The 16,741-nt window shown below is 36.5% G+C and overlaps 1 protein-coding gene and 1 non-coding gene across 2 annotated transcripts; one reads left to right on the forward strand and one right to left on the reverse strand.

Annotated features, from left to right (window-relative positions):
- Nucleotides 1–2,715: 2,715 nt before the first annotated feature.
- LOC131175859 (extensin-like) lies at nt 2,716–3,858 on the reverse strand. The gene is made up of 2 exons (XM_058140535.1): nt 3,494–3,858; nt 2,716–2,782 (listed from the first exon to the last, which is right to left on the reverse strand). Exons 1-2 carry the CDS (start codon nt 3,856–3,858, stop codon nt 2,716–2,718), a joined length of 432 nt encoding a protein of 143 aa, XP_057996518.1.
- Nucleotides 3,859–14,122: 10,264 nt separating this feature from the next.
- LOC131176276 (small nucleolar RNA R71) lies at nt 14,123–14,229 on the forward strand. Its single transcript, XR_009146399.1, has one exon. It is a non-coding gene; the product is annotated as a small nucleolar RNA R71 (small nucleolar RNA).
- Nucleotides 14,230–16,741: the final 2,512 nt, after the last annotated feature.

The raw sequence follows: 16,741 nt of genomic DNA on the forward strand, positions 1-16,741 counted from the left end.
TGGAATGGGATGAGATGTTCCTATACTCAATATGTGCAAAATGTAGCAAAAATCAAAATGCACACCCCCAAACTCAAAATTGGACATTGTCCTCAATGTCTCAAGCAGTGCATTATCAAAACTCAAAGCAAAGAGGAATTACCAGGAATTGTGAAATTTAAGAGCAAAAAGAAAGAGTTACCTGGTATAGAGCAGATGAGAATTCAAGAGATAATGGTGATGCATAAGAAGCTGCATAGGTTATGCAGAATAAAATGCTGTACAGAACAGGTGCATAAGGAGGGTGCATAAGCTGTGTGGTTCTGCATGAGTGGCAATAAGGACTGCACAGGCTATGCAGAACATTTGCATAAGGGTATTCACAGCCTGTGCAGTTCTGCATGAGTGGCAATAAGGGACTGCACAGGCTATGCAGAACATTTGCATAAGGGGATTCACAGCCTGTGCAGTATATTCAAAAGCTGCTGCATGATGATATAGCAAGGAAAAATGTACAAACACCAGTAGAAGCATGCAAATATATACAGTGTACGGACTGTTATACTCAATTCATATAGGCATTTTAGGGTAGTTTTGCATCCATTTTGCCCTCATATTTTAGTATATTTTATGTTTTTAGCTTTATTTTATCTTATTTGTTAATTTTAGATACTTTATATTTGATTTTCATAATTTTTGTTGTTTTGATAGGATTTTGTGGCAAATCGAAGATCAATGAGTGCAATAGGAAATAATTTGAAGAGATTTGAAGTTCTTTAAGCATGGAGGAAAGTTGAAGAAATCAAGCCTTGAAAGAGCAAACTAGCCGAAATTTGCTTGAGACTTTGCTTAAAGTCATGCTTAGGGTAAAGCGGCAGTACTTAAGGAGCAGCACAAGTCAAGCACCAGTAGAAGAGTCCATTCTACTCTAAGTCTGCCGAGATTTGCTGAAGGTCTGCTTAACCTTAAGCAGACAGTGCGACCAGAAGCTAAAATTTGCTAAGAAGCTGCTTAGGGTTAAGCCGAACCCTAAGCAGAATGCCCAGAACGTGAATAGTGCTGCTGACTTGGATAATTTTATACCTCATTTCCTATCCACTCCTTGTCTTTTATTTACTTTTAGGGACCATATAAATTCATCATTTCCTTATTTTTGCCATAAGAGGAAGGAAAAAGAAAAAAAAAAGGGAAAGAAAAATAGAATAGAGAAAAGGGAGGAGACGCCATTTTCTTTTGGGGAGGAGCTACTGCACCAGTTTTGGAGCTCCAGAAACCAGAGACTTTGGTTCTTCCACCTGGGTTTTTCTATTTCAGTCCTCTTATCATGTTTTCCTTTACTTTTCCATCAATATTTCTTGTAAATACCATCATGAGCGAGTAATTTCTTTAGATTTCAGAGTTGGGAAATATGTTTTAGATTAATTTGTGGATTTGGACTGGGTATTTCCTTATTTTATATGAATATGAGTTTTGATTCCTTCCTTGTGTGCTTGATTTACTTGCCTAATGTTGGTACCCATTGGGTATTGTGTTAATCTTTGATTGAAGGACCGAAAGGTGAAAGTCATTGATGGGTAATCATGGATTGGAACTTAAAATCACCTAGATTTAGAAATAAACTAGGACTTTAAGAGGAATTAATTATTGGTTACAAAACTTAATGGGTTTTAAAGTAATCAAATACGTACGAAAGTAGGTTTGGTTATTTTAGAACACACTTTGATTTGCTTGAAAAAGATATCAAAGGGATTTAGAATCAATTTCCTTCAAACTCTATTTTTCCCTAAAAATTGGAATGCCCAAGACAAATCCCAATTAATTTATGCATAAACCCCCAACTCTAGAATCACTTTTACCATAATTAGACTTTCGTTTAAATTACCCATTGTTAATTTTAGTTTAATTGCGAACTAGAATTAGAATTTATTTGTTTGCTCTTTACCCATTTCAATTAGATTAATCAATTTACCTTGCTCATTTACATTTACCATTTATTCATTAATCATTAGCCCAAATAATCGCTTCATTCATAGTTTAGTAATCAAATAGCAAATCCTCGTGGGAACGATACTTGATTCATCACTTTATTACTTAAGACGACCCGTATACTTGTGGATTTTCGTACACCACGGACAAGTATGCACAAAAAGGCAGTAAAGGCAATGAGAATCAATGAAAAATTAATGAAATAGCCATCCAATAGAACTTCAAGAAAAACATAATTCAAGGCAAACTAAATTTGTTTCAGTTATGCAAAAAGAAAAACTCCTAGAAGTTTGAATAGAATCAAAATAAAGACTAATCTAATTCTATTGTTTTGCCCTTGTCCAAAGATGCTGCTAAGGGACTGGTTGGAGCTGTCTGCTGTCGAAGTGATGGTTCTGGAGGAGGTGATGGAGGTGGAGGTGGCATTCCCAGAAAAACCATGAGCTGCTTCATCATCTCTTTTAACTCTTTCTGTTTGTCTTTGGTTTCCATAACAAAATCAAAGAGTTGATCATGACGATCCTTGAGGGTATCAAGACCAGATTCAAGCTTTCTATCCACAAAATATATATCATCACTAAGCCTTTCAAGATAGATGAATAAGGCTTTAGTGTTGAAGGGAGGAGGTGCTGTGGATGAAGAGGGTCAAGCTGCAGAAGGTGTAGGCTGTGTAGAATCTGCTGGGATGTCCTGTGCAGACTGAGTGGGTGGTGTAGGTTCAGTAGAATGCTGTTGGACTGGTGGGACAGATTATGCCTCTAGTTGTGCAGTGGGTTCTGTGTCTGCTGCTGGTTGTGCAGTGTCAGAAGGTGGCAAACTGAATCCAGTTTTGGATAGGTGTGTAGCATCAAAATATAGAGTGTCTGAAAGTGCTGGTAGTGGATGCTCTTCCGGATTAAAACCAAAATGCTTGGCTATAACAGTTATGAGCCCACCCATGACTATGTCACCTATGGATTTGGTGGCAATATGTAACACATGCTCACAAAAGAAGTAACCAGGAGAAACTTTGACTTTGTGAAAAGCACACCATAGCATGAACAATTCAGATTTTCCAACAACACCAGAACTAGTCCCTCTGCCCAAGATAGTGCTAGCAATAAGCCTATGGATAAATCTAAGTGCAGGGTCTAGTATTTGAGAGGTCTTGGATCTGCCAGCAGAAAAAGTCTGAGGTTGGTTTGTGATAATCCTCCAAAACTGGGCAGCATTCCAAACACCTTTGTTTGCTACCTCTACCCCTGTATATGGTACCCTAAATAGTCCATCAATTGCAAACCCAAAAATGCTATGAAATTGGTCTAATGATAGCTCTCTATTTTGCCCCAAACATCTAAATTTCATAGTTGGTTTGTAATCTATCTCATGCAATATCAGGGTAGCAGAAAATGAGGAAATAAATTCCAAAACTAGAGCTGGATAAACTATTTCTTGCTTATGCACAAATTCCATCCAACCTAAGCCATCAAGGTAGGCAACAACATTATCAAATAAACCAACTGATTGGAGGGCCTCTGCAGAAATGTACCTTGTGGGTTGCACTTTCCTGTCCTTAAGTCTCTTAAAGGTTGCCTTGTGAGCTGCATCAGGAAGGGGCCAAGGTAGTTTTGATACCTGTGTTGCTGCTGATGTTTGCTTTTTGCTAGAAGAGGGTGATTTGGCTTGTGGGGTAGAGGTAGAAACGCCAACCCCATGTCGTGTGGAGGCTGAAGTTTTGGGGTTTTTGGGTGGAGGCTCTGATAGTGGAGTGGTGGGTGGTTCTTTGCGTTTTGTGAGAGGAGGTGCAGAAGCCATGGGTCGGGTGGATTTGGACCTGATTTTTCTCTTATAAGTGGCTGTGGGAGGTGGTGGAGGGGTTTCTTGTGGAGGGGAATCGGGGTTGGGAGGCCGCATTGCCAAGGGCGAGACTTAGAGAGGGGAGGTTTGAGGGGAATGAGGAGGCGATTCCATGGGGTTATCGACGATGGAAATGGAAGAGGTGATGGAGAAAGTAAAAGAGGCAGAGGGAAGTTAGGGCAAAGGCGGCGAAAAGAGGAGTGGGGAAGAAAGATAATGCCGAGAAAAAAATGGTTGTGGGGGAAAGGCGTGAACAGGAACGACGGAAAGTGGAGGTGGGAAAGTGGGTGCCGAAAAAAAAATTTTGATTTGAACAGGACATGTGTAAAACTGCATAAGGGGAGAATGGGTGTGCATAACTTATGCACTCTCTTATGCAGGTTTCGGTGGAAGATAAAGAGTGTGAAAAATTGATCATGCAAAAGTGCATAGCTACTTATGCAAGTTTCGGCTAATAATGGAAGTGTAGGAAATGTGGTCATGCAAAAGTGCATAAGCCGTGCACTCTCCTTATGCAAGTCTCGGCAAATTTTGGATTTCCAGAATTGTTGGTCATGCGGAAGTGCATAAGCCGTGCACTCTCCTTATGCAAGTCTCGGCAAGTTTTGGATTTCCAGAAAATGTGGTCATGCGGAAGTGCATAAGCTATGCGCTCCCTTATGCAAGTCTCGGCAGGTTTTGGAATTCAGAGAAATTGGTCATGCGGAAGTGCATAAGCCGAGCACTCTCCTTATGTAAGTCTCGGCAGGAAGTGGAAAATGCAGGAAAGTTGGTCATGCAAAAGTGCATAAGCTATGCACTCCCTTATGCAGATTTCGGCAGAAAGAGAAAATGCAGGATTTGAAGTCATGCACACACTTATGCAAGTTTCGGCAGATATGAAATTTGACAAAAATGTGGCTATGCAGAATGGCATAAGCTATGCACATCCTTATGCGGTTTGCAACAGAGATGAAAAATGGCAAGAATTGTGGTTATGCAGGATTGCATAAGTTATGCAGTTACTTATGCACAATTCAACAAGATTGAGATTACAATTGAAAATGATTTGCAAGTGTGAAAAATACACTAGAATGTAGAAATGTAATTCTATAAAGCATAAATCATGAGAAATTATCACCCAAAAACACATCAATATATACAAAATCCATCACAATTGCATCAAACAAGCTTGTAGAAGTGAGTTCTGCATAAGAGGCATTTGTGAATCATGCCATTTCAATTCAAATTCTGCAAATCAACATTTAGCACATTAAGACTCAATAAAATCTGCATAAAGTTGCATCTATCCACAAATGAGAATGGACTTCCCAAGTTATGCTAAGAAAATGCAGTATGTCCACCTTGAATCTCACAACCCAAATAAGCTCAAAACTACAAAAATGACCCACTTACCATCATATTAACATGATAAGCATAAATACTTAAAAGTTACACACCCAACCTCACAAAGAAACATAAGCCATGTGCTGCAGACCCTTCCTTGCTGAAAATTGCATTTCTCTGCATAAACCAAGAAACAAACCTGCACAGGTTATGCAGTAAGAATAAATCAATCTTGGGAGAGTTGAAGGACAAAATATCAGATTAAGAGTCACTCCCCAGCAGTTCACCAACCTTCCTCCATTGAAATACATCTACAAGGGACAAGATTCAACAATGTCAAAAGTTGAATTTGGGGAGATTTAAGATAAAAATAAAAGCAATGTAAATAAAAGTAAATCAACAAAAACAAGATAAAAGAACTTGGGATGCCTCCCAAGAGGGCTAATTTATAGTCCTTAGCTGGACTCTTCATGCATTTCACTGAAAAGAGGTGAGGGATTGGAGAGCTTGTAACAGCTTGCTCCCTTTATTGGGTCTCCAGTTATGTAATGTTTCAATCTATGCCCATTGACCTTAAAATTCCCAGATTTTGCACTCCAAATTTCAATTGCTCCATAAGGGAAAACCTTAGAAACTCTATATGGACCAGTCCACCTTGATTTAAGTTTTCCAGGGAACAATTTCAATCTTGAGTTGAACAACAAAACTGAATCACCCTCTTTAAATTCCTTTTTTCTAAGATGCTTATCATGCCAAACTTTAGTTCTTTCTTTGTAAATACGGGCATTTTCATAGGCATCCATCCTCAATTCTTCAAGCTCATTAAGTTGCAACAGCCTTTTCTCACCAGCTTGCTTAAGATCAAAATTCAAGGTCTGAATGGCCCAATATGCTCTATGTTCTAGTTCCACAGGTAAATGACAAGACTTACCATACACCAACCTAAAGGGAGTAGTTCCTATAAGGGTTTTGTAAGCTGTAACACCCCTATTTGTATAGCCTGGTATATTTCACTGTTCCAGTGATCGGTGTCGGTCCGGAAAATTAAGGGGATTAGAACCACACTTAAGACAACTGGAGAAGCCATAAATACAAATAATTAGTAATTGCCAATTAGTTAAGTATAAATAAGAAAAACAGAACATAAGAAGTTAAACGAGCCGAGAGTCACAGCGATGGGTGACCTTCTCGGGAAGGACTGCGAAGTCATTTTAAACTCAAATTTCGAACCGTAAAATGTGACGCTGCGGTCCTTAGGACCCTTATGAACACAATGGAAAAGAGAAAATCATGAAAAAGAACTATTAAGTCAGTCAAATAATTAGGTCAGGGAGCCGGAAGAAATATTGAATTATTTGCAAACCGGGATGAACCGGCGAGGGACAATTTGGTCAATTGACCCCGAGAGCTAACTCCTGACCTAATTGTCAAATAAAATCGGAGAAAAGAAAATTTCAGAATCGAGAATTAAATTAAAGAACTAATAGAAAAATAAATAGAAAAAAAAAAGAAAATAGAAAAGTTAAAAAGGTGATGACATCATGCATGATGCCATAAAAATAATAATTAATATATTTAATTAAATTGATTTTTGGTCTTTCATAAGACATAAAAGAAGCATAAAAAAAAAGAAAAAAAAAAGGAGAAAACTTATCTCTCAACCCGTCACTCACCTCTCTCTTTTCCTCACCCTCACTTTCCTCCGTTAACAAGCTTTTAAAGCTTGAAAAATTTAGTTCTTCTTCCACAAATTTCAACTCTAAATCTTAAAAAGCTTCTAAGTTACCCTAGAAAAGAAGATTGAAGAAGAATAGGAAGGAAGAAAGTGAAGAGTGGGTTAGCTAGGAAATCTCACAAGAGAGGTAAGTTAATTTAATCTTTTTCTTTAGTTTAATTAAGTGAAGTTGAGTTGAAATTTCATATGAAATGGAAGAATTGATGCTTGTATGGAAATAATGAATTTTTGGCAGCCATGGAAGTTTATGGAATTGATGTGTTTTGATTTAATTAAACATGCCTTCTAGCTTGATTAGTGATGCTTATATGATGTATAGGTTGATGTTGCCTTGAATTGCTTAGAATTGAGAAGTTGAAAATTTAGGGTTCTTGGCACCTAGGGTTTGGGGAGAAAAATTTGTGAATGAGCCATATGATGTAGTTAACCTTATTTGAGTTGAATAATGGTCATTTGTGACCAATTGAGGTGTGTTAGAAGTGTTTGAACCCAAACCAAATTCGGGTTGAGTGTGGTCATGCTACTGGCAGCATGACCAAGGTCCCTTTGAGGGACCAAAAATGAAATTTTACAAGTCCAATTGGTATGAGACCAATTGGGAATGAAAATAGACACTAAATGACACAATTTTCATTTAGGAAGCATGCCCAAAAAGTGACCAAAACCTAGTGAACAAATTGACTAAAGTTGGAAAATTGCAGGCTGCCCTGTATAAACTGACCAAATGAACAGTGTTTGTTCATTTGGTCATAACTTAAGCTAGACAGGTCAAAATGACCTGAAATTTTACCAGTGGTTAGATGGGATATAGACCTAAAACTTTCATGAAGAACACCAACCCAAATTATGCCATTAACCCAATCAAATTACTGAGCAAAGTTGGATCATTGAATCTGCAAGACTGTAGATTTACCATATGAACAGTAAAGTTTTAATGGCTATAACTCTCTCTAGAAAACTCCGACTTAAGCGATTCTTGAACCGATGGAAACCTAAGACATAGTAGAACATTTCATATGAAGAAAATTAGACCAAATTATGGACTTAACTTTATCAAATTGCTGAACGAAATTGGATCAATAAATCTGCCAGAACTAAAATCTGCAGCATGAACAGTAACCGTATTTTGGAAATAACTTGAGCTACAAAACTCCAATTGGGGTGATTCAAAAAGGAGAATAAACTTAAGACAATAGGGAACATTTTCTATGAAGAAAGTTTTGTCAAATTCCAATAGTAAAATGACCAATGGAACAGTGCAACCTAAGGCACCAAAACTGAAAATTTTCAATTTTGCTTAAAAGACCTAGAATTTGAATAAACAATCAAAACCAACAATTTTAGTGACCAAAATGTGGTATGTGGGTGAAGTTGGAATTTCCATACCTATTAAGCCTTAGAAAGTCAACAATTTGACTTGAATAGTATAGTGAATAGTAACCCCAAAACACAAAATTTCAAAAACGTCGAGTTTAGCACGTTAGAGCTAGGTAAAAGTGAAGTTAAATTTATTTTTGGATTTATGCTAAGTTATGGTACTGAAACACTGTAAAATTGTGTGTTTCAGTTGAAAAGAATACCGGGAAAGAACCCGAGGAACCGAGTCAAGGCCAAGAGGCGACTCGCTTGAGGTTTGTGCACAACATCACTATGCTTTAAAATTCATTGATTAAGTGAATGAAATATGCATTTTACCTTTGCTTTGAATTGTTAAAAGTATTGTGACCTTATTTATGATGTTTTGATTTAAATTGTGAAAGTTACTGTGTATATTTGAAATGACAATGTTTAGCAACTTGTTAAGATAAGTTTTGAAACCACAGTGTCATGATCATATATTTGAACACCTCACTAGCACGACTAGTGGGGGTAATTAGTTTCAAATTTTGATTCCTTCTCTGGAGAAGTGTTGAGGTGTGCCAGTAGAAGAGGATGTGAATGGATATCCATATATTTGAGCTAGCTAGCCTTGTGATGTGATTTCTCTTTAGCCTCTGGCTATTGAGATTCTATTTGTTTCGAATGGCATGATCTAACTGTGGGTTTTATGAAATGTGATTTGATACTTCAAAATGAAAGTGTTGGGATTAAAATCTCATGACGCATGACTTGTATTTAATTTTCATGTTCAGTCAAATTTTTGAATAAATGTGATTTAAGTTTTGCATAAAGATTATTTTAGTATGTTGTGCACCACTGAGTCCTAGTACTCAGCGATGGCTCTTATTGTTGTCGCAGATATAGAGACTAGAGAAGTAGCAGACTGAGCTGCTGAGGATTGAGGATTTATCAGATTGGGAGTTATCGGGTATAATTTATACCCTGCCTGTAAATATTTATTTTGATGTATGTATTGCACATAAATGTATGGACATGTAAAATGGGTCTTGAGCAGCTTGTACAAAGTTTGTATGAAGTTTGTAATAAAAATTTAGTTTGAATTTCCTTTGATGTAAATTTTGTAATGATGTATATATATAAATTGTTTTGTCTCTAATGAAATATGAGTGGAACTATTTTATTTAATTTGAATGAGATGAATTGCTAGTATTTTGAGGATTATTGAATTTTGGAAATTGAGAAATGTTGATTGTGGAATCTTGAGATTTGAGATTGATTGAGAATTTGAAGTAGTGGTTGAGAAAAATTTTTAGAAGTGCTTTTTACAGGTATTTGAAGAACTGTTTTCTCAAAATACAGACAGAACTCTGCCAAAATTTTTATAAAATTTGCGAAAAAAATAAAATGGACCAAAAATATTAACTAGTTTTAATTTAACTAAATGTTTTAAATACTTATTAGAAAATGCTCACCACTTATCAAAAATAAGAAAATTGTTTTAAAATCCCTTGTAGGGTACTTAATGAGCTATCGGTAGGTGAAGTTCGATAGTTCATTAGGTATTCTACAGGATCATGTTATGCCTTACAGAGGGGTAAGGTGTGACATAAGCAGTCCTATATGCCCATAAAGCATCATCTAGTTTGACAGACCAATCTTTCCGAGAATTGCTCACTGTTTTCTCCAAGATATGTTTGAGTTCTCTGTTAGAAATTTCAACTTGTCCTGAAGTTTGAGGGTGGTATGGGGTAGCTATCTTGTGCACTACACCATACTTCCTCATTAAGCTCTCAAATTGCTTATTACAAAAATGTGACTAATTACAGCCCTTAGAGCTCAAAATCTACTCAAGACAAATTTCTTCAAGAATTTCACTACCACTTTAGCATCATTAGTTAGAGTTGCAATAGCTTCCACCCACTTTGACACATAGTCAACTCCAACTAGAATGTATTTATTACCATATGAAGGAGGAAATGGCCCCATAAAATCTATTCCCCAGACATCGAATAATTCCACTTCAAGAATATCATGTAGGGGGATTTGATCTCTCTTTAACAAATTTCCACTCCTTTGACATTTATCACATTCCAACACAAATTTCCTCACATCCTTAAAAAGATTTGGCCAAAAGAAACCAGCTTGCAAAATTTTACTAGCTGTTTTAGAGATTCCAAAATGTCCTCCATAATCAGAAGCATGGCAATGATGCATAACACTCAGTGTCTCCTCATCAGGAATACATCTTCTTATTAAACCATCACAGCATCTCCTAAAGAGTAAAGGATCATCCCATCTATAAAATTTTGTCTCATGCAAAAACTTTTTCTTTTGTTGCCATGTCATTCCTAGAGGTAAGACTCCACAAGATAGATAATTCACCAAGTCTGCAAACCAAGGTAGTTTAGCAACAAGAGAGAAAAGTTGTTCATCTAAGAAAAACTCATCAATAGGAACTTCATCCATTTCTTCATCATTCAATTTTAACCTACTAAGATTATCCGTAACTACATTTTCAGCTCCCTTCTTATCTCTAATCTCCAAATCAAACTCTTGTAGCATCAGAATCCACCTAATGAGCCTAGGTTTAGCCTCTTTTTTACGGAGTAAATACCTGATGGCTGCATGATCTGAAAATATAACCACCTTTGAGTCAATAATGTAAGGTCTGAACTTTTCCAATACAAAGACAATTGCTAAGAATTCCTTTTCAGTTGTTGCATAATTTGTTTAAGCCTCAACCAGTGTTCTACTAGCATAATAAATAGCATAAGCCTTTTTGTCCTTTCTTTGACCAAGAACAGCTCCAATTGCATAGTTGCTAGCATCACACATAATTTCAAAAGGTAGGCTCTAATCGGGTGGTTGCATGATTGGTGTAGTGATAAGAGCTTGCTTCAACCTGTAAAAGGCATCCAAACACTCTTGGTCAAATACAAATGGTATTTCATGGCTTACCAAATTAGACAAAGGTTTAGCTATTTTAGAAAAATCCTTGATAAAGCGTCTGTAGAACCTGGCATGTCCTAGAAAACTTTGAATTCCCTTGACATTGGTAGGAGGAGCCATCTTCTCTATCACTTCAACCTTGGCTTTATCAACCTCTATTCCTCTGTTAGACACCAAATGTCCAAGCACTATCCCTTCCTGAACCATGAAATGACACTTTTCCCAGTTTAACACAAGGTCAGTATCTGCACATCGCTACAAAACTTTAGAAAGGTTAGCCAAGCATATGTCAAATGAAGATACATAAATAGAAAAGTCATCCATAAAAACCTCCATTATATCTTCAATGAAATCTGAGAAGATTGCCATCATGCACCTTTGAAAAGGGGCTGGTGCATTACACAACCCAAATGGCATCCTCCTATAAGCAAAGGTTCCATATGGACAAGTAAAAGTGGTTTTCTCTTGATTATTTGGATGGATAGGGATTTGAAAAAAACCTGAGTATCCATCTAAATAGCAAAAATAAGAATGCCTAGCCAATCTTTCTAACATTTGATCAATGAAGGGAAGTGGAAAATGATCTTTTCTAGTGGCTATATTTAATTTTCTTTAATCTATGCACATTTGCCAACTAGTCACTGTTCTGGTGGGAATTAATTCATTATTTTCATTTTTGACCACTATCATTCCACCCTTTTTTAGGACAACATGTACTGGACTCACCCAAGTACTGTCTGAGATAGGATATATGATCCCTGCATCAAGCAACTTCAAATTTTTTTTTTTAACAACTTCTTTCATATTTGGGTTCAACCTCCTCTGATGTTCAATAGATGGCTTACAATTTTCTTCCAAAATAATTCTACGCATACAAAAGTGTGGGCTTATTCCCTTAATGTCATCTATGGTATATCCTAAAACTTTACTAAATTGCCTCCACACTCTTAACAACTTATCAGCCTCTAAGGTACTTAAATTTGCATTTACAATTACTGGATAAGTGTTATTGGTGCCAAGAAATTCATACCTGAGCTGAGAAGGAAGTTGCTTAAGTTCTACCTTAGGTTCATCTTCTTCCTTGAATGATGGTTGCTTAGATTCAACTTTTTCCTTTTGTGTGAGTTGAAAAACTAGAGCAGAAATGAATGGTGGACTACCCTCTAAATGTTGAGCATATGCAGCCACATGAGGGTTGTCATAGTCTATGCCTCCTCCATGAACCAAGCAATTTTCAAGTGGATCTTTCGAATATCTCTTTCTGAAGTGTTCTTCAACCAGCTCATCAATGATATCAATTCTCAAATAAGTATCAGCTTAAGAATGATGCTTCTTCATAGTGTTATTAATATTGAAAACCAATTGATCTTCACCAACTCTAAGAGTCAATTTTTCTCCCTTAACATCAATCAATGCTCCTGCTGTAGCTAGAAAGGGTCTTCCCAAGATAATTGGAATATTAGAATCCTCCTCCATGTCCAAGATGACAAAGTCAACAGGTATATAGAACTTCCCAACCTTCAGAGGCCCATTCTCCAAAATCCCTTCAGGATACTTAATTGATCTGTCAGCTAACTGAAGAGAAATGTGGGTTGGCTTAAGATCTCCCATATTGAGCTTCTCATAAATGGAGAGGGGCATAAGGCTAACACTAGCCCCTAAATCACATAAAGCTTTTGTAGAACATGATTCCCCAATGTGGCATGGAATTGAAAAACTCCCTGGATCCTTGAGCTTTGGAGGAAGTTTCCTTTGGAGGATAGCACTATATTCTTCTGTCAAAGCTACAGTCTCATGGTCTTCAAGTTTCCTTTTGTTTGAGAGAATTTCTTTTAAGAATTTTGCATAAGAGGGCATTTGTGAAAGAGCATCAACAAAAGGCACATTTATGTATAGCTTCTTCAAAACCTCTAAGAACTTTCCAAATTGCTTATCAAGCTTGGCTTTTTGAAATCTTTGTGGAAAGGGAAGTTGTGGTTTGTAAGGCTCTGGAGGTATATATTTCTCTTCCTTCTCTTCAATTTCCTCTTTACCTTTTTCTGCACTCTCTTGTTTTTCACTCTCATCAGTTTCTTTCTCATTTTCTCTCTTCTCACTATTTTCACTCTTCTCATTATTTACAACTTTCCCACTTCTTAAAGTAATAGCTTGACACTGCTCTCTTGGGTTTTCTGGTTGACTTGGAAGTTTTCCAAAAGACTTGGTACCTGAGGAAGATGCTTGTTGTGCAATCTGATTTTCCAACATTCTGTTATGTGTTTGCATCTATTCTAGCCTTGCTTTCATCTCTCTCATCTCCTCATCATGCTTAGTTTGGTTAGCAAGAATCTGTTCTAATAAAGCCTCTGTGGTGGAACTTTGTTCTTGCTATTTTGGTGGAGGATTCATATTTTTCTGTGAAAATTAGGCAATGGTTGCCTATTTTGCTGATATGGAATTCCTTGTTGCTGTTGTGGTTGAAAATTCTGATTTGGAACTTGACTTTGCTGATTTCCCCATGAAAAGTTGGGATGATTCCTCCAAGTTGGATTATAAGTTTGAGAGTAAGGATTCCCCATTTGTTTGTTTCCATAATTACCAACATACGCAGCTTGCTCTCCATAGTCTACTCCACAGCTGGTAGTTCCCTCTGCATAAGCAACTTGTTGTGAACTTCCAGATGATGATGAACTAACCAACATACTTAAATCTTCCATCTTCTTAGCCAAAACATTTGTAAGTGCATCAAACTTTGCATTAATCATGTTGAATGGATCAAGGTCATACATTCCAGCAGCTTGCCTCTTTTGAGTTGGAGCTGGTCCTCTTGGACTACTCCAAAGATGAGTATTCTTTGCAATTTTCTCCAATAGCTCATAAGCTTCATCTTCATGCTTCATAATAAATTCTCCTCCTGTTTAAGCATCAATAATCCCTCTAATTGCAGGAGTGACATTTGTGTAAAAATTCTGATTTATCATCCATTTTGGAATGGCATGATGTGGGCATTGTCTCTCTAATTCCTTCCATCTCATCCATGATTCATAGAGAGTTTCATCTTCTCTTGGTCTAAAAGCTGTCATTTGATTCCTCAATTCTTGAGTTTTTCTAGGTGGAAAATATTGTGCAAGAAATGCATCAGTGAGTTGCTCCCAATTTGTAATGGAGTTGTGAGGTAAAGAATCAAGCCAATCCAATGCTATCTTTCAAAGAGAATGGGAATAGCTTCAATCTTGCTGCATCATCAGACACTCCTGGTTGCTTTTGCATATCACAAATCATAGCAAACTTCTTTAGATGTGTGTGTGGATTTTCAGAAGGATGTCCTCCAAATTGAGAATTCTGAATCATTTGTAGTACTCCAAAATCCATCTTGTAACTATTTGCATCAATTCTTGGTCTTGCTATACTTTCTCTCAAGTCATCAAAACGAGGAAAAGCATGATCCATCATACTTCCCCTAGGCACATTAGCATTTACAACTTCTTCACCTTGGGCTGCATTTTCATTGTTTCGACCATTTCCAGCATTACCTCCACCAATTCTGATTCTTTCGTCAGCCATGTCTGCTTCTAATTCAGTTTCTCTCAAAGCTTCTTTCCTTTTTCTGGTTTCTTTCTTGTTGGCTTTAAAAAATTTCTCAATTTCAGGATTAAACAATAAGGATGTGTCACTTGTGCTTCTAGCTCTTCTCATAAAAGATTAAGAGTACCTAAAAAAGAACAAACAAACACAAAATGAAAAGATAACAAAGATAAATCTATAAACAACTAAAATAATCAAGAATTCAATCTTAAACAAACAACTCCCCGGCAACGGCGCCAAAAACTTGATGTGGCCCAACCTCAAGTGCACGGGTCGTATAAGTAATATAGAAAAGATATCGTTCCCACGAGGAGTTGTGTTAATGATTGAATTTTTGATATAAAAAGTTGACTAAATTGAACTATTTTTGAAATTAAAGTAATAAATTGATGGGTATTGGAGTATGAAATCTATACGGGCAAAATTAATAATCTATTCAACTATGTAATGATTTAACTAAATTTGCATCAAATTGAAACAAGCAAATTCAAATATGGCAAGATTTAGAATGGCAAGTAATTAAATTCAATTAGAAATTAACAATGATAAAAAGGCGATTCCGGAGTTCGGGATTTCATATTCAAGCTATTTTGGGATTTTAAATTGGTTATCCGATCTTGTGGAACTTACGGGTTTTAAGGAGATTAATTCTTAAATCATTTGAATACCCTTTCGAGTGAGACAAAGAGTGTCTCAATCAATCTAATCCTACTTTCGTGGAGTTAGAGTTAATTAAGACCCATTAAGTTCTTTAATTAATCTGTAAAGCCTCTTAATCCTTAGTCTATTTCTAGATCTAAGTTAATTAAGTCCAATTTCTTGATTATCTATCACAAGGCTTTCTCCTTTCGGTGCCTCAACCATGGATTAAGAACATCACTTAATGGGATCCTACACTAAGCATGTCATTAAGCACACAAGAAATGAATAAAACTCATTAAGACCACAAAATATGGATTAACCAATCAAAATCCACAAAATATCTCAAATATTACAACCCTTACTCTAGAATCAAATGAAAACTACTCACTACCCATAATATTTACAAGATATTCTGAGTTAATATGGAAATAAAGCTTTAATCTAAACTAAGAACTAAGAAACCCAATACTAGAAAGGTAGGAAAAGTGCAAGAAAAGAAAGAAATCTCCAAATCTGGTTGGAAATGGTGTGGGAGACGATTGTGACTCTTTAGCTGCTGCCCTCTCCTTTCCCTTTTCTTCCTTCTTTCCTCTCTTTCTAAAATGGGATAAGGGGCTATTTATAACTTTTTTTTCTGACAAGGAGCCCTAAAATGGTGTGTTTGAGGTGAGATTTTCTGAGGGAATCTTCTGCCAGCTCATTAATGAAGTCTTTGTGGGACTGCATAAGTGGACTGCATAAGTTATGCAGTCCCTTATGCAGTTTTCGGCTGGTTTCTGGCTCTCTTATGCGAAACTGCATGAGCGAGGTGCAAGACTGCATAGGTTATGCACAATTCTGTGAGGTTGCATAAGGGGGGCACGAATCTGCATAAGTTATGCGGCAACTTATGCAGATTTCGGCAAGTGCTTAGGACAGGTTCTTCTCCTTATGCAGAACTGCATAACTTATGCGGCAAGTTATGCGCAATTTGGCCAATGCATATTTCAACTTTGAAACTTGTTTTTGACATCTTTGGCTGTAGAAATTACTCCTCAATGACAAAATTTCTTTTTAGTCCTTCAAAAACACCATTTTTCCTACAAAACAAAGTAAAATTTACAAATTAATCCAAATTTGACAATTATGAAAAACTAACTAAATAACAAATGAAATTAGCTAAAAGTGACTAATAATCAAATAAAATGGCTATGAAATTAAACCTAAATGATTATGCAAAATGTATGCATCAGGGACATTTTGATACTTTAAACTTGTATCTTGCATTTTCTTTTGATGATTGTCCCTAAAAATGCCACCCCCAAACTCATTCCTTTTAATACTTTGGGTGGATTTCTTTCAATTTGAATGACAATAATGAAAAGCACATATACTAGCACTTTT

Source organism: Hevea brasiliensis, chromosome 18 (assembly GCF_030052815.1).
Source record: "Hevea brasiliensis isolate MT/VB/25A 57/8 chromosome 18, ASM3005281v1, whole genome shotgun sequence".
Lineage (NCBI taxonomy): Eukaryota > Viridiplantae > Streptophyta > Magnoliopsida > Malpighiales > Euphorbiaceae > Hevea > Hevea brasiliensis.

What these genes read in the sequence shown, in the direction of transcription:
- LOC131175859 (XM_058140535.1), bottom strand. Translation starts at nt 3,858, where the DNA reads ATGCGGCCTCCCAACCCCGATTCCCCTCCACAAGAAACCCCTCCACCA. An exon ending in AGGAAAGTGCAACCCACAAG is followed by an intron (nt 2,783 to 3,493) that starts GTACATTTCTGC and finishes AACTGGATTCAG; the next exon opens with TTTGCCACCTTCTGACACTG.